Source organism: Otolemur garnettii, unplaced genomic scaffold (genome assembly GCF_000181295.1).
Source record: "Otolemur garnettii isolate 467f Iridium unplaced genomic scaffold, OtoGar3 scaffold00013, whole genome shotgun sequence".
Taxonomy (NCBI): Eukaryota; Metazoa; Chordata; class Mammalia; order Primates; family Galagidae; genus Otolemur; species Otolemur garnettii.
The window spans coordinates 12,876,448-12,894,531 of record NW_003852408.1 but is presented as its reverse complement, the minus strand read 5'-3'; the positions used below and the strand labels follow the sequence as shown (position 1 = coordinate 12,894,531).

Genomic DNA, 18,084 nt, shown 5'->3' with positions numbered 1-18,084 from the left:
TCTTGGTGGAGTCATGGTTGTCCTCTAATCTGTCTTGTCTTCTCTTCACTCCCCTCCTTCATTCAAACAAGTGGCTCTCTCAAAGAGTTTCTGGAAGCTCCTGTGAATGGGGTAGCTGGGTCAGGTGGTGGCTGGGTTCTGGAGTCAGGCAGGAGTCAGGGAGGCCAGGATGTGGGGAACAGAGTTGGCTGATTCCTCCTGGGCGTGGTCCCAAAAAGTGCAAAGTATGAGCTGAGTACTGGGCGCAGCACTCTTTCCTGGGTGGCAGGGAGTGGGGACATCTGGGGACCCCACAACAACTAGGGTAGAGCAAGAGTTTGGGGGCAGCCCCAGTCCTGGGATCCCTGTCTGGGCTGGGGGCTGCCCCCTCCCCTGGTCCGGCTCCTACCGCCCATGCTGCCGGTGAAGCGCTGTTGACATGTCCTGAATTATTAAGCACGGGGTGGGCTCCGGAGCACATGCTGAGCGGAGCGGCTGGGGCTGAGCGGCGTGGCGGAGCAGTGCTCGCTCCCTCGCTCACTCGCTCGCTCGCTCGCAGGGACACACGCAGGGGCTGACAGCTGTGCTGGTGCTGATAAGGGAAGCCACAAGGAGACGATCGAGGAGAGAGACAAGCGGCAGAAGAGGCAGCAGCGGCAGAGGCAGCACCAGGGCTGCGGAGCTGCTGGGAGTGGGAGTGACTCCCCCACCTCGGGCCCCCACCCTGTCCCCATCCTCTTCCCGCTTGCCCTGAGTTTAGAAGAGCAGCTGCTGCCACCACCACCACTCCGGAGGGCACCAGGGCTACTGGCTAGAGAGGGACAGGGGCAAGAAGGCTCTGGCCAGTTCCAGCAGCCGGGGACAGATGCCGATCGAGATTGTGTGCAAAATCAAATTTGCTGAGGAGGATGTGAAACCCAAGGAGAAGGAAGCAGGGGATGAGCAGAGCCTCCTGGGGGCTGCTCGGGGGGCAGCAGCCCCCCGGGACCTGGCCACCTTTGCCAGCACCAGCACTCTGCATGGGCTGGGTCGGGCCTGTGGCCCAGGCCCCCATGGACTGCGCAGGACCCTGTGGGCACTGGCCCTACTCACCTCGCTGGCTGCCTTCTTGTACCAGGCAGCAGGCCTGGCCCGGGGCTACCTGACCCGGCCTCACCTGGTGGCAATGGACCCCGCTGTCCCAGCCCCAGTGGCAGGCTTCCCGGCGGTCACCCTCTGCAACATCAACCGCTTCCGGCATTCGGCACTCAGTGATGCCGACATCTTCCACCTGGCCAATTTGACAGGGCTGCCCCCCAAAGACAGGGATGGGCACCGTGCTGCTGGCCTTCGCTACCCCGAGCCCGATATGGTAGACATCCTCAACCGCACTGGCCACCAGCTTGCCGACATGCTCAAGAGCTGCAACTTCAGTGGCCATCACTGCTCCGCCAGCAACTTCTCTGTGGTAAGTTCTACCACCCTGGGCTGCTTGGCCTGGGGTGGCCAGAGGCTGGGGGTGGGTGGGCAGGGAGAAGTGATGGCAGTGGTGCACAGGGGCTTCCTCAACAGGGCTTTCCTTCCTTCCACCACCAGAGGCTGGCCTCGTGTCTCCCTGGAGCCTGGTGTTTCCCACTGGCTTCCCAGCCGTGGAGCAGTGGACGGCACACAAGGGCTTACCCTGGGGCTGCTGCTCCTCTTCCTGGCTAGGCTGCAGCTGCAGTGTCCAGTTCTGAGGGCTGGGGCAGGGTGTCCTGGGGGCGGGCCCAGGTGTCCTGGAGCTGGTCAGTGTGGAGGGAAGGGATGCACCATCCCAGGGCCAGATCAACTGACTCCCACTTTTCTCTTGTTCCCCTTTTCTTCTGAGGCTACTGGATTCTTCTCCCCACCAAATCAAGCTGAAAGGGAGGGGTGCTTGGGGGGCTCCAGCTAGGGAAGGACTCAGGGTTGTCTCCTGGGGAGCTGGCCTGGCAGGCAGGCTGGAGAGAGCCGGTCTTCATGCACACTGGGTGCCAATGTCTCTTCTGGCCCTGTGTCCCTCACACACACCCCTTCACAGACTCCCTCACACATCCCTCTTTCATTCTGCCCCTCCAGCTCTCCGGCAGGCCAGTCCCCCTCCGCTCCCCTGTCCAGCCCTGGCTCTGGCACCAGGAATCATTGGTTCACTCTTATGTACATAACTCACCCTCACCACTGCCCTGGCACACACATGCATACACACACATCTGCTCAGGGACAGTTTCCTGCACACTCCATCTCACACACACACACACAGTGTCCCTGTCATGACACTCATGTGCACACCTGCACACCCACACACCCAGAGAGGTACTCACCTCTTTGCCCATATCCCAGCCATTGCTTAGCTGCCAAAGACAGAGTCACGCTATGGATGTCATACCCTCTGGTGACACCCCCACCCCCATCTATCCCAAACACTGCTCCCCATGTGGGGGCTGCTGGTGCCATCTCTCACCTACCTGTGAAGGTAAACACACTACCCTTAGCAGGAGTGAAGTGCTCTGGGGCTGCTCTCCCATGCACACCTCCCTCAGTCGGGATGTAAGGGGGGTGGGTGTGTCTTGAATGCTGTTTGTCTGTCTGTCAGTGCTTCATTCACCCAGAGTCACAAAGTATCTAGTATTCATGCATTCATGGTACTTGAGACGCCTGCCCCCATCCATAGTCTGCCCCCAGCATTGCGTGTGTGTGTGCACACGCATGTGTGTTTTCATCCTTGTTACCTCTGCCTGGTGCATATGCAAATGCATAGCACCAACATGGTGCCCACTCCAGCCCAGCAGCCAGCCCCAGTGATGGGGACCCCTCCAGGTTCTCCCTCACGTGCTTCCTCAGTGTCACCAGGGAATATGCTCCAACTAGGCTCCTGGCCCCCACCATGCGTGCAGCATCAGGAATGCCAGTGGGTGGAGGAGTTAAGTGGAAATACAGGGGCAAAAGGGAGAAGACTGTGCAGGAACAAGAGTCAGGGGGCATTGGCCTGTCATCCAGATATACGGCCCCTCTCCTAGGAAAAATCACTTTTTCCCGAAGCCAGGGTTGGGAGAGTCCCCAATGAGGAAATGGGGTGTGGGGTGTGAGTGTAGCCTTTGGGGCCCATGGGACTCCTCTATCCTACTTGTCTTGGGGGATGGGCAGAGCCCAGTCTCAGCAGGTGCTGTTGGGGCAGAAATCAATGGGGTCTTTGTGTTTCTGAGTGGGAGTTTGTGTCTCAGGCCCTGGTTGGGGTGGGCAGGAAAGGGGAAGGGTGATGTGACCTGAGTGAGAGAGGGAAGGGAAGGAAGGGATGAACGGGAGAGGAAGCAAGGGTGGGGGTGGGGTGGGGCAGTGGGGAGGCAAAGCTTCCTGCCTGGCCTCTAGGAGAGCAAGAGGCACTTGGAGGATACAGGAACAGGGAGGCCGGTGAGTCCCTTGGAATCCTGGGGGTGGCTGGGATGAGCAAGGCTGGATTTCCCACAGGCCCTTCGGTATCCAGGGGCTGGAAAGAGGAGGAGGGCAGGAGTCTGGGGCTCACAGCTTGGGGCTGAGGCGGAATAGTGAGGGCAGAAGGGCAAAGCAAGCACCAGAGGCAGGACTTCCCCTGCAGGGTTCCTCCAGGTCTCCAGCCCGGTCTCATACCTTCTGTCCACATCATGCCCATATGCTGACTGTAATGTTACCTTGGACCTGGCATTCTTGGGCTGATTCTGCAGCAAATTCACCAGGGTTTGGAATTATGGGTTGGGATGGGGGCCCATGATCCATGGCAATAAGGAAGGTGGGCGTATTGTGGGGCAAGGCTAGAGAGACATGTAGACGAGGACATGGGGTCTGTCATGAGGATCCAAGGCCCATACTTAACTCAAGTGGGGATTTGGGGTCTACAGTGGGGAGATGGGTATGAGAACCAGTTGGTGGGAGCCTGCCAGGGTAGGGGTTTTGAGATGGTCAGAGACAGGCTGGGCTTTGGTAAGGGGCTCATTGTGTTTTCTTTTGCTTTCCCTGTTTCCTCCCTCCCACTCCCCACTCTGCTGTGACCTTTCCTCCGGAATCCAAGTTAATAAATGTCACATTTTCCAGCCTATTTTTACTCTGGGTAATGCACCCTCCCCCAGTCCCCTCTGCTGCTGCTCTTGCTTCTGTTACCACTGCATTTGCTCTCCCCCCATGCTCCCTAATATCCCCTCATGTACGCCCAATCAGTCAGCCAATCAATCAACATGGGGTTCTGAGTGCCTACTATGTCTTGGGCTCCCTGCTCAGAGCTGGGGGGACAGCAAAGAAGGGAAGTTCTGTCCCCAGTCCCTGTCCTCAAGCAGCCTACAGTCTTGTGGAGTGGGGACAGGGACACTCAAAAGCTTAAGCAACCATGCAAGAGTTAATCAGCCATGCAAACAGTGTCATCAGGTGTCAGGATCAATTGTCAGACAAAGTGCATGGGTTGGAAGAGCCACCTGAGTTCAGAGAGAGGCCACTCTGGGCTGAGGAGCACTGGGGAGGCCATAAGGGATGAGGAAGGCAGGGAATCATCTGGGGAGAAAGAGAAGAAAGGGCCCTGAGTGGTGGGGCATGTTTCCCTCTCCACCCTTGCTACCTTCAGCTAGCTCACCTCAGCCTTTCTTTTTTTTTTCTCTTCCCTCCTCACTCAGACTCATACCAACCCACTCCCATCTATGCCTCCTACTTTTAGCACTACCTGTATGTCCACAGCCCCAGCCTAGTAGTTGGCTTTCCCTTCCACCCTGTTTTCTGCCACCATCTTCCCTCCTACCCCCATGCTCTGTGCCCAGCTGTACTTTCTCCACTGTAGCTTGCTCTCAGCCTACCCTGTTACTAGAAGACACAAATCACTCTTCCTCCCTAGACTTCATTTCTTGAGTTATAAAATGCAAGTGTGGCTCTAACATTCAGCATTTCCTCTCAGCTGGGGACTGTACACTGGAATGGTCCAGACAGCGTGTGCATTCTGGAGCTGCCTGACCCCCTAGATTGGAACCTCCATTCTACCTGTTAAACTTTGCAACTACAGGGAAGCCAAAACACCTTTGTGAGCATGTTTGTGTACTTATTAAATAGGATATTAGAAACTAGAAATGTGAAGGTTGGTGGAAGGATTCAAGAGATGTTTGTAAAGAGCTTAGCACACTGCTTGGCACACACATTATATGTAGTCATAAGTGTCAGCTATTATAAATGTCACCACCTGAACTCCTGGCTGTCTTTGACCTAACTGTTGACAGCACTACCTACTGGTTTCCAACCCATACACAGGCATCACCACTACTCTCCATTGCCTAGTCTTCCCCTGCCTTTGGCCCTCTGCCCTGTTCTAGCATTCCCATTCTATTCTGCCTTCCCAAATATGCATGCACATGTACATAGGTGCAGGAGTGTGCACACACTGTCTGGATCAGAGCTGGCCAACAAAACACCCTGTGATGATGGAAGTGCTCTGTGTCTATGCTGTCCAACTTGGTAGTCACTAGCTACATGTGGCTATTGAGCACTTGAAATGTGATTAATGTGACTCTCTCTCTCTCTCTCTCTCTATATATATATATATATATATATTTTTTTAGACAGAGCTTCAAGCTGTCCCCCTGGGTAGAGTGCTATGGCTTTACTGCTCATAGCAACCTCCAACTCCTGGGCTCAAGCGAGTCTCCTGCCTCCGCCTCCCAAGTAGCTGGGACCACAGGCGCCCGCCACAACGCCCGGCTATTTTTTGGTTGCAGCCATCATTGTTGTTTGGCGGGTCCGGGCTGGGGATTCGAACCCGCCACCTTAGGTGTACGTGGCTGGCGCCTTGGCCGGTTGTGCTATAGGCGCCGAGCCACAAAATATATTTTTAATTCAAACAGCCACACATGGGTAGGGGCTGCTGCCTTGGATGCCACAGCTCTCTATGGCCCTAAGAATGAGGTTTAGACAGCCTGTGTAGGGTTTGACTGGGATCACAACTGAGACCAAAGAATGTAAGGTGAATGGCTGCAGGCTGTGACTGGAAATCAGGCTGTCTACTCTCTGGACTGAAGTCCTAGGTTGAGCTGAGGCTGGAACTTGGGGCTGGGGGCTGGGGGTATTGCAGTGTCTGGGAATACTAAGCAAGCAAAGATAACTTTCTTCCTAAGTGCTGGAAATGACCTTGGTCCTATACATTCTACTATCTGTAAAATTGAGGCATGGAGGTGGTATAGAATCCTTGAGGAGGCTGGGGTAGGACCTAGCCACTCTCCATAGGGTCCTCAAGAGTCCAGGCAGCCCATGAAGGACTAGGAGACCAGGGCCCTGTGAGTGCCTTACATCCCCTCTGGGCTCTCAGGCTTCCCTCCCCCTCCCGACCCTCCTTCCCCACATGCTGGCGACTGCCATGACTATTAATCACTCGCCCTGTTCTCTTCCTCTCTACTAATCAGGCACAATTAGACAAGGCCTCTTCCAGCTGGGCAGTCCCCCCTGCCCTCCTCCCTCCTCTCCAGGCTCCACCCAGCCACCAGCGAGGACAGCTCTCAGGCCAGGGGAAGAACATGCAAGTCCTCTAGCACTCTCTGGCTGTCTCAGCTTCTAATTTGGGGCTTCTCAGCACCCCTTCTTTTCATCCCAGTTTCCTTGTCAGCCCCTTCCCTTCTCTGGTATGGTCAGACCAATAACAGACACCCAGACCAATAACTCTACCCCCTGCCCTTGGCCATGGGAAAAGGTATACTCTACTCCTGCCCAATTCCATACCTTTGTCACTGGGTCAGAAGGTCTAAGGCTGCCCCCTGTTCCCTTGGCTCTGGAAGGAAATGGGTTCTCCCTGAGGTTAGTCTCTCTCCTTTTTATTTATTTATTTATTTATTTATTTTTGAGTCTCACTATGATGCCCTCAGTAGAGTGCTGTAGCATCACAGCTTACAGCAACCTCAAACTCTTGGGCTTAAGTGATTTTCTTGCCTCAGCCTCCCGAGCAGCTGGAACTACAGGAGCCCGCCATAATGCCTGGCTGTTTTTTTTGTTGCAGTTGTCATTGTTGTTTAGCAGGCCTGGGCCAGGTTCAAACCCATCAGCCTTGGTGTATGTGGCTGGCACCCTAACCACTGAACTACAGGCACCAAACTGGTCCAAGCTTCTTACCTACCAAATGAACTTATTTCTGACTAGCTCCCCCAACCCCCCAATCCAGCCCTCTGATCCCATATTCTCCTGAGCCCTGCACTTCAAGCACATTTAGTTCAATACCTAGTTATGGGTTGATCCTGCTCTCAAAAGCCAGGTGGGTTAGGTCAGCGAGAGCACTCAGGAGGATTTGGAGAAGTGAAGATCACTTAGCCTTGCAGGGGCAGCTGGTCCTCAGCCCCAGACTCTTTGCCACAGGTGAGGCAGTCCAGTGTTGGTGGGTTTGACAAGAGAAGTCCCTGGGCGGTGCCTATGGCTCAAAGGAGTAGGGCGCTGGCCCCATATACTGGAGGTGGTGGGCCCAAAACTGGAAAAAAAAAAAAAAAAAAAAAAAAAAGGTCCCATTCCTGATCTTTTCTGCCCCACAACCTGGACCTGGTAAAGATCACCTTGTTGTTTTTTGTCAAAGGAAGCTCCAAATGTTGATTACTTTAATAAAACTTTAACTGATTTTAAAAATAGAGAAGACTGACTACAATTCAAATTGCAGAACCTGGTGTACTCACCCAGACACTGGCTGAGGCCTCTCAGGCCGTCCTGGAGGGGGCGCTTTCAGTCTGCTTGCTTTGGCAGAGGAGTTGGTAGAGGGGATATAAACCGCAGGGCCCACCAGGGAAGGGGAGGGACTGCTACTGTGACCCAGGACTGGTCTGCAAGGGCAGTGGGGGAGGACAAGAGGGACGTGCCCCACCCAGCCCCACTTAGCAGCCCTGTGGCCTCTTCATTAATCAGGAATCAGCCCTGAGCTGGGCTCATTATCAGCTCAGCTTCTTGTGGCACTGCCGGAAGATGCTGATTAGCATTTGAAGAAATGGCCCCACGTCCTGTCTCCCTCCGACCCTCCCTCTTTCTCCCCTACCTGTGCTCCTTTCTGAACCCCCACCTCTGCCCTTATGCTTCCTGGGAGGAATCTGCTCCCTCTTGTGGCTGGCAGCAGGGTTGCCTGTGCCAGAGCCAGCCTGGGAGGCAGAAAGGATCAGGAATGGGCAGGCAGGAGCATGTGAGGGAGCACTGGCACGCCCCAGAGTGGGTCCTACAGGGCAGGGGGTAGGGAGTAGATGGGGGATGGAGCCTGAGGGTTGTCAAAAAGAGAGGGACAGCCACGGTGAAGGAGAGGATGAGAAAAGCACTGTTTCCTGGCCTTCTAGGCTCTCCCTGCACGCCACCTCTTTTGAGCAGCTGGGCCGAGGAGGTGGGGACAGTCAGCACCAGGGGCAGGTGGCCTCAGGGAATGGAATCTTCTAGGGTTTAGGTTTATTTGGGAGGAGGGTCAAATCATGGTGGAGACTCAGGATCTTCAGAGCCATCCCAGATGGAGGTGAGAAGGCAAGAGGACAGGGATAGAGACCCTAAGAGTGGACACAGGTTCAGATGCTGTGTTTTCCAGGAAAGAGGAGGGGGCTGCACGTCCTCTCTTGGCTCCCAGGCTGGGGACTGGCAGCACTGGAAATCCAACCCACCCGGCAAATGTTCACCATGCCCTTGGGACACCCGTCAGAGTTGGGTTGGAGGGGGAGCAGTTCCAGAGAGATAGGCAGAGTCTGCAGCAGCCGAGGCAGCAGCCAGAGTTCAGAGAGGAGCCACGGGATGATTAAGGGGAAATGGAGGATTGATTTAGGAGGAAAGATTAAAGGAGCTAAATCCGTGGCGCTTGGCTCAGCGGTGACTAAGCGTGGACAGGATAATAGCTTACAAATGTGTGAAAGGTGTAAATACCAAACGGGGGGAGGGGAGGTGCTCAGCGGGCCTGGGAAGGAGGGGCTGTGCAGGCCCCTCCCCGGCAGGACTGGGGACCCTAGGGCAACTGCCCGGTTGACACTGGCTCTTCCCCAGTGGGGATGTATTTGGGAGAAAAAGGGGTGTTTGGTGCCCCGGATTCCCAACATGAGGGTTCCTTTTCTGGGGCGCAGCTTCCCCGGCCTTGTGCTGATCTCTACTCCCGCCTGGATGGGGATCTGAGGTCGTAGGTTCAAATCCTACTCGAGTCTCTCAACGCCCCCCTCGGCTGCAGGCCTTTGAGTTGCCTCAGGCCTGCCAGCCACTCCGGCTCCGTGTGAGTCTCTCCGGGACCCCCGCCCTCCTGTCCGGCTCCCGCTTCCCTCGTCCCCTAGCCAGTCGTGGCGGGCGGCGGAGTCTCCCTCCGCGGTGGAAGCCTCTGGCGCTGCTGTGTGCGGAGGTCACTTTGCTGAGGAGCCGGGAGCCGAGGGAATGCAAATGAGGCAAACCCAGAGAGGAGAGCGGAGGAGCCCTGAGGAGACGGCAGGGAGGGCGCTCGGGAGCCGTGATGGATGCCTGCCCCGCGGGAGGGAGGGGGGTGGTGAGGCGGGCGACGCGCGCGATGGGTGCGTCCCTCTGGGTGCGGGTGGGCCAGGCCTGGGCTGCCAGGCTGGGTGCAGGAGAGGGCAGGGGCCGGGCTTCCTGGTCCTGCGCACACCCAGCACACTCCGTCCTACTGCAACCTTCACAGCCCGGTCTCCAGACCTCCCTCCCAGTCGTGGGTGTGTGCTCCACGGAGTAAGCAAAACTCTTAACAAATAACTTTGCATCGAGGGGCGGGAATGTCAGGGAAAGACTTAGTTACCAATTAAAAAATATTGCTGCCTGCAAAATTGACTTTCTAGGGTTTAAGGTCCATTGCCTGAAAAACAGGTTTGACTGCTTTTACCTGGGTCCTGGAGGTCTGTGTCCTCAGCTCTTCACTGGCTTCCAGAGCCGGGCCTCAGCCTAGAGATGCCAGGCCTCCACGGCCTCCTTTCCTTCCATCACAGTTTCCATATTTACATTTGAACAAACACTGCAGAGTGTTGCCTTCTAGACGCACCTTGGGGAAGAAGTGGCCCTGAAAAGCAAGCCAGTGGCAGTGGAGGCTGGCCAGTGGAGGTATGTTGAGCCTGTGGTAGGGGACAGTAGGTAGCTCTACTGAAGGACACAGTGTATTCTCTTCTGTCTTGGCTGTGGCTTGATCTGAGAGGCCCTTTCTGGGTGGTGCAGTTGACTTGCTGCCCAAAGGCATTTCCTTGACATGCCAAGCCAAATTGAACTCCTATTCTACCGTTGTGGCCTCCAATGGGTTGCCCTATCATAATATGGATCACAATCAGTAATAATTATTCCTGTGCTTTGTTCTCTGCTATAGATTTGACATTTCAGACATGGCTGGTTCTTAGGGTAGGTGCTTAGTAAACACAAGGAGATAGCAAATTCCTTGAGGACAGAGACTGTTTTGTTCTGTTGTATCCTTAGCACCAAGCACATCACCTAGCATGTTGTACAGGCTCACCAAACAGTGTTGGACAAATAAATGTTGTTTGAACACCCACCATTTCTTGAGCACCTGCTATTTGAAGGCATTGTGTGGCAGGTGTGTATCACATAGTGGCTGAATCCCTGGCCCAGATATAGAACGAGCTTTCCATCTGTTAGGAAAATCATATCTCAAGAACCTAAGGGTTACACTGCCAGAGCTTCATCCTCCACGCAGCTCCCAAATTACAGAGAGAGCCTACCCCAAGGTGCAGAATGCCCTGTTAGAATGGGCCCAGTGCAGATCCAAGATCAAAATGTTGCACCATCTTGGCAGGAAGCTCCATTCTTCTAATGGACTCCCTGATTTCTGATCTACTGAGCCTGCCTGCATGCATTACTCCATTTGTCTTTAATTCTCACAACTAACCTTAGCAGGAGACTAGCTAGCAGCAGTTCTCTTTTACAGATGAACAAACTGAGGTCAGAGTGGTTCAATCACATACACACCCAGGATTGTCTGTCAAAGGCTGGTGGAAGAGACAGGACCAAACTCTTGTTTTGTCAGCCTCTAAAACATGTGTCCCTTTCCCCATGTTATGAGGCTTCTATGTATCCATTTCTAGCAACACATACAACAATCAATCTCTGTCCTAGTTTGGTTCATATTGGTCTCTACAACAACTTTTATTAGGAATACTACCGCCTCAGGTAATGATTTCACTTCTCAAATTCCTTTCACATACTTCATCTCTTTTGAGACTTAAAAGAACCCAGTGAAATAAGTCAGGCAGGATTTTCTGTCCCTACTTGACAGGCGAGGAAACTGAGGTCCAGAGAAGTTAATGAATCATTTTGCTAAGCAAAGTCAAACAGGCTGTCAGTAGTGAAGATGAAACTGGAGCTGAGACTACTGACCATCTACTGACTCAACGAGGTGACCGAAGCTAGTGGTCACCTAGAAAGCTGGGTTCCACTTTAAAATTTACCTGTTTTCTGGAAGCCCTAGGATATATACCTTGCAGGGCTTCTGTTTCTCCCTTTGTACAATGAGGGGATGGCCTATGACCTCGAAGTTCTGACCAGCATAGACATTGTGATATTTTGGGTTGATTCTTTCTTCCTTTGCCCCTGTGGAGGATAGAGGAGAAGGAGGAGGGTTTGAGCTTGTATACTAGGCCACTCCTAAATAAAACCAGGGCCCAGGAGCAGTTCCACCCAGGATAGAAATTACAGTCCAGGGCAGGTGAAGCTGTACCCCTTCCACTTGCCACTCTGGACCCCAGAGCACTGCAGGGGTTAAGAGGAGTTCATCCTGGTGCCTAAGTGAGAGGAATGGGGTGGACCTCATCAGTAGAGGGCTGATAGAATGGGGTGGGGGGGAACGGGCCTACCTTGGAAAAGTTGAGGGGGGAGGTGCCAGGACCTCAGGCAGGGTGCCCAGAAGGCAGTGGAGATAAAGCCCAGGCTGCAGATTAGCTCTGGGATTAGCCTGGCCTCGGAAGCTCCTGGATGCTTTCTTATCTCCTAGAGGCCCAGGGCCATCTCCCCCCACAGCTCTGAGCCTTGGCCCTGCTAATTGCCTGTTAACCCTGTGGGCTCTATGAATGCAAAGAGCATGAGGGGGTGGGGAGAGCTGGAGGAGAATCCAATCAAGCCAGCCAGGGAGGGCTTTCTGGAGAAAGGAGAAGCTGTGGCTAGATGGAGCTTTGAGGACTGAGATCTGTCCATCTCCTGCTTGGACAGATGTCTCCCAACCCCTGATCAAGGTCTCAAGCAAATCCAGATAGAGGTAGGGAGGAGGGGGAGAGCACCTGGAGAGGGGTTTCTGGCATGGTGATGGTGGTAGGGGAACCTTAGGTCCAGAGAAAAGTCTAGGAAAAGGGCAAGAGACAAAGACTCACTTAATGGTGGCCAGAGAAGAAAGCAAATGGATAGAGCTGCAGAGGGCAAGGGTCAGAGGCCAGGGGTTTTTCAGGTCAGTAGGAGAGAAAGAGACCAGGGGATGGACAGGCTGACAAAGGGCAGAAAAACAGACTCCAGATGGACAATTGAGCAGATGCTAGGGGCAGATAGGCCAGGAGGACTTGAAAGAAACACTGAGATCAGGAAGGAGAGGCTAGAGAGACAGATGACCTTGGCTGGGGGCCAAGCCAATATTGTAGGGGAGGTAGTCAGAGCAAGACAGGCACAGATAGGGGCCGGTGGTGGGTGGTGAAGCTCTGGAGATAGCCTCTTTGCCCACAGGACACTGCTTAGCCCAGGACCTTCCCTTTTCCTTGATTGGGCCCTGGACTGACTTTTAACTCCTGTGCATATGCCTCCTTCTGGGCCAGTCTGTGGGGAGGGAGTAGTGGCTGGCCAGTGGGACCTTGTGGCTGAGCTGCCGTGCCGTCTCCATGGAAGAAGCTGTGAGCTGTGCTGCCACCAGAGTTCTGCCACTTAGGAGCTGGTGACTCTACCCTCTGCTGCCTGCCTGGACCAAGGACCGTCTCCTGGGCAACGCTGTGCTCTGCCCAGCAGTTGGGCCTGACCCAGGTGGTACAGGTGGCTGCATTGCGCCACTGTGGCCTGTCCATTCTCTGCAGAGTAGCCCTTAGGCCTGGATAACTTCCACCCACCTCCCTTTGTCACCTCCCACTCTGCCCAACCACTTCAAGGACTTGTGTGCTAGGTAACAAGTCAGGCATTTGCTCTGTCCTTTATGGAGTTGGGTTTGACACCATGTGTATTTTATGTTGGAGGTATCAGGTAGGGAGGCTGTCCCAGTCTAGCCCTATCCAGGCTCAGGAGCCTCCCAAAGGCTTCCATTTGTTCACTTAATACCTACTTAGTGTCTAATAAGTGCCTTCTGTGCTTTGACATGGGGTTCAGTTCTGTTTGAATCTCAGCTGCCATTAAATTGCTGTGTGACCTTAGCCAAGTCACTTTCCTCCGCTGGACTTCAGTTACTTCATCATTAAAAGGAGGTAACAGTATTTACCTCTTATGGGAGGCTTAAAGGAAAATATAGATCAAAAGCACCGATTCCAGACCTCGTCCAAAGTGGGGATGTTTGATAATGTTCATTCTCTTTCCCTCCACTTCACGTCTCCTTCTGCATATCTCACTGGGTCTTGGGGGTGCCTAGAAGGAAACAGGACTGCCATCCTCAGGAGTTCATGGTCCCATGACATTGTCTGGCTGTCAGTGCTTTGCAGAGGTAGTGTTCAGGGACATGAATGAGCATCTCATAACCTGGACCCCATGCAGCTATGTCTTGTTTAGCCTGTCAACTAGAGCGTACAAACAAAACTGGCTGCATCAGCAAGAGCTGATTCCAGCATCTTCTTGGCCTGAAATAGGAAGATATTGGGTGCTTTTGGATTTCTGCAAATACTTACATATTTCTCCTATCTGCCTTTCCCACACCATCAAGGACCCAGGAATCTTGCATTCAGCCCTCTCAGGGTTCCCCCACCTCTGTGACATATCAGAGCACAGGTCTGGAAAAGTCTGTCTTGCTGGACTCTTGACCCTTCATTTGGCAGCTTTCTACTCTGTGGTCTGTGGACCAGCAGGTTGTTAGAAACATATTCCCAATCAGAATCTATTATTTTAAATGACCCACCCCCACCTCAGCAAACTTTTGTGTGCACATAAAGTTTGAGAAGCTCTAATCTTGGACGTGTTGGTAAATCATCTGAATTCTCTAAACCTCAATTTCCTTATCTATACAATGGGGGAGATAACAACTCCCGGCTATTTTTTAGAGATGGGGGTCTCACTCTGGCTCAGGCTAGTCTCTTAACTCGTGAGCTTAGGCAATCTACCTGCCTCTGCCTCCCAGAGTGCTAGGATTACAGGCATAAGCCATGGCTCCTGGCCCTGATAACAAGTATAATTAAACCTGATACCTGAGTTTTTGAGTGGAAGAAATGGGGCAGCCAGTGCCATGTTCTGTAAAACTTCAAGCTCTTTGTTATGCACGAGTTTTTATCTTAGAGGGCAGGGTAGTTGGGTGACAGAAGAACTGTGTGTGTGAAGGGAGGATCAGGGCTGAAGTCCTGAGAGAGCACCGCTGCAGAGCGGCCACCCAGCAGGCGACAGAGGATTTAAACTTGCCCCATCAGATGTCTCCGGAGGACTCTCAGTTTTCTTTTTTTTTGAGACAGAGTCTCACTTTATCACCCTCAGTAGAGTACTGTGCTGTCACAGCTCACAGCAACTTCCAACTCCTGGGCTCAAGCGATTCTCTTGCCTCAGCCTCCTGAGTAGCTGAGACTACAGGCGCCCGCCACGACGCCCGACTAGTTTTTGTTGTTGTTGTTGTTCTTGTTGTTGCAGTTTGACCGGGCCGGGCTCGAACCCTCCACCCACTGAGCCGCAGGCACCGCCCATGGACTCTGAGTTTTCAGAACTCTGCACGTCCCCACCCTCAGCTCGGCCTCTCTCCCTGCTGCAGGCTCCCTCCAAAGCTAGGCATCACTATATATTTTTCCTTTAACACCGCTTCAAGCCATTTCTCCCAGCTTTTACCAGCGTGAAATATTCCCAAGGAAAGGGGCGGAGGAACGCAAGAGAGTGATTGAGTGCGCCGACCCCGCGCCCCCGGGGAAGGTGCTGCCTGTGATGGGTTTGACCCGGGGGCTTGTCTCAGTGGGGTGAACCTGGTAGGGGGGAACAAGAATCCGCCTCTCCCTCAACCTCTTCCCCGCCCCTACCGCTGCTCAACTCCTGGTGGCAGCTAAATCCGTGACCACAGCCTCGGCGGCCATCTCCGGGGCGCCAGCTCCATCTGCTGTTCACGACGGGAACTCTCCTCAGAGCTCTCTCCTGAGCTTCAGAGCTTGTGCCCTGCCCTGGGCCAGGTGCTGGGGACGCCAGACTGGCTCACTGACTGCTCCAGCAGCACACCTCTGGTCGGGGGAGACGGACAATGGACAGGAGGCAGTCAGATGGAGAAGATTATCTCAAGTTTTGAGAAGTACTTTGAGCTAACCAATAAAAGCATGGATGTGTGGTGTTATGAGTGACACTTAAGCTGTGGTTTCAAAGATAACACTGCTATCCATTCCAAGCGCCTGAAGGTGTATGTGTGTGTGTGTGTATTCCAGAAGAGGGAACCACAACAACAGAAGCCAGAGGAGGAAAGGAGTCCAGATGTTTGAATTTGTCACAGAGCTTAGGGTAGGGGAGAGCAGGAGAGGCAGGCAAGGGTCACATCACCTGGAGACTTTCAGACTAGAGAAGGAGTGCGACTTCATTTTCTGGGAAATAGGGAGTCATTGTTGGGTTTTAAGGCAAGGGGATGGCTTTGCTGGATCTAAGAGCTTGGACTGCTGAAAGGGAGGGGTGAGGATGGGGGACCGGTTTTGAGGAGGTGATGATGAGAGGGGGCTCACTGGGGATTCCAGGAAAATGGATAGATTCTAAATGTATTTCAGAAACAGCCCAGGACTCACTGTTGAGGGAGTGAGGGAGAGGGAGATTTCAGGGATTCTGAGTTGAGAAACTGGGTATACTCTTTACTCAGAGGAAAACCATGGCAGAAGTTGGGGGGGACATGATTTGAGGGGGTATCAAGAGTTCTGCTATTGGGATGTAGTTTATCTGGAGATGCCTTTTCATCATTGACTAAGGGAGGATGTCAGTAGAAAAGATGGAACTCAGGGGAGAGGGAGAGCTGCAAATTGCTTGCTGGGATATGAGACAGGGATGTGCAAGCACGTTTGGTGGCCCTCAGGGGGGACAGAGAAACTTGGAGTTTTCTTAGCTTCTCCTTCCATGTCCTCTACTGTTGTCACCCCCACCCAGGTCTATACTCGCTATGGGAAGTGTTATACCTTCAACGCGGACCCGCAGAGCTCTCTACCCAGCCGGGCAGGGGGCATGGGCAGCGGCCTGGAGATCATGCTGGACATCCAGCAGGAGGAATACCTACCCATCTGGAGGGAGACAAGTACGCAGGAGGGAAGGGGACTGGGCCTGGGCCCTCCACCTAGGATGGGTTTCCAAAGTCCTCATCTTTGCTATGTAGATGAGACATCATTTGAGGCAGGCATCCGAGTGCAGATCCACAGCCAGGAGGAGCCACCCTACATCCACCAGCTGGGGTTTGGGGTGTCCCCAGGTTTTCAGACCTTCGTATCCTGCCAGGAACAGCGGGTGAGCACCTCCAGTTGGCCCCTGGGGTGGGCACAGAGCTGGGCCTTTGGGCTTAGAGGGAGTGCGGAGCAGACCTGTCCCCCAGAGCTCACAGCCCCCCAGCTAGCTATGTGGACTTTGCTGGGGCTGTGGGCACAGAAGGGCTGAGTGGGACTCCTGGGCACGACCTCATCATGCCCCACCTCTGCAGCTGACCTATCTGCCCCAGCCCTGGGGCAACTGCCGGGCAGAGACTGAGCTGAAAGAGCCTGAGCTTCAGGGCTACTCAGCCTATAGTGTATCTGCCTGCCGGCTGCGCTGTGAGAAGGAGGCTGTGCTTCAGCGCTGCCACTGCCGGATGGTGCACATGCCAGGTGGGCATCCCACCCCCAGCAAGCCCTCCATGCCACCCTGCCAGACTCCAGAACCTCCAGGGGCAGGCCACTGCTCGTGTGCATAAGCAGAGTGCATGTGTACAGGCTCTGTGTGTGTCTATATCCGTGTGAGCGTGCATGCATACGTGTTGGGGATGTTATGTGTTTTTACATATGCACTGGGAATACAGACACGCATATGCTTGCATGCATGTTGATATGTATTTATGTATGCATGTGCTTATGTACATCTGTGCTTATATATTTGTTGAGGTTTGTGTGCATGAGCTCAAACACATGTATACAAACATGTATGCGCATGCAAGTGTGCATATGTTTCTGTGCATGTATGCATTTTCATGCATCTGTATATATGTATGTGCAAACTTGCATATTTGTGTGCATTGGAATGTGTAGTAGGGGAAAAGGGAAGGATTGTAGATTCCAGAAATAATCTTCTCTCCTTTCAGGCAATGAGACCATCTGCCCGCCAAATATCTACATCGAGTGTGCTGACCACACCCTGGGTCCGTGCTGCTTTTTCCCTTCCCTGCCTTTCCAGCGCCCTCTTCCTCTTTCTGTTCACTTCTCCTCACTGTCTTGGCTCCTTTCCTCCCAAATGCTCCGCTCCATTCCCAGCTCCCTGAAGGGTTCTTCCTTATCCCATACTTGGGAGGGAGTGTCTGAGGACCTCTGCAGGTGCAGACACTGGATAAGTGGAGGTGGCAGGGTGGGGAATTCAAGAAGCCAGGACTGGGAGTAAAGGGCTTACTGGTTCAACCAATAAGCTCATCCTCGCTGAGAAAGTGAAATGACTTCTCTCTTGGTCTCAGGAAAAATGCATTGATGGCTATCAGTGTGGGTAAGGTAAATCCCATCTGCCCACTGGTCTCACCCAATCTCCAATTCATTCATCCCTCCATTCATTCACTGATTCATTCATCCAGACCTTTGCAGTCTGTGCTAGGTGCTGGAGGTGAGGTGAAAGTGGGAGCAAGAGCTCTCCCCTTGCAGAGCTCACAGCCCAGCAGGGGTGCACAGGCATTAGATCACAGTATATGAGCCTCCGGATAGGGGAACTTTAGGGGTGCTACTAGCCTCCATGTAGGAGGGCAGGGAAGATTCCCCAGAGGAAATGATGTATTGGCTGAGGCTTGAAGAGTCAGCCAGGTGCAAAGGGGGACATATGCTAAAGCCCTTGTGGGCAGAGAGAGCAGTGCTA

The 18,084-nt window shown here is 53.6% G+C and overlaps 1 protein-coding gene across 1 annotated transcript in view; it reads left to right on the top strand.

Annotated features, from left to right (window-relative positions):
* Positions 1-458: 458 nt before the first annotated feature.
* The window catches only part of ASIC4 (acid sensing ion channel subunit family member 4), a 20,834-nt gene continuing 3,208 nt past the window's right edge, over positions 459-18,084 (top strand). The window contains 7 exon segments of the mRNA XM_023510305.1: positions 459-524; positions 526-813; positions 815-1,426; positions 16,159-16,303; positions 16,382-16,509; positions 16,700-16,862; positions 17,333-17,389. Of these exon segments, the coding sequence (XP_023366073.1) occupies positions 459-524; positions 526-813; positions 815-1,426; positions 16,159-16,303; positions 16,382-16,509; positions 16,700-16,862; positions 17,333-17,389 (1,459 nt within the window).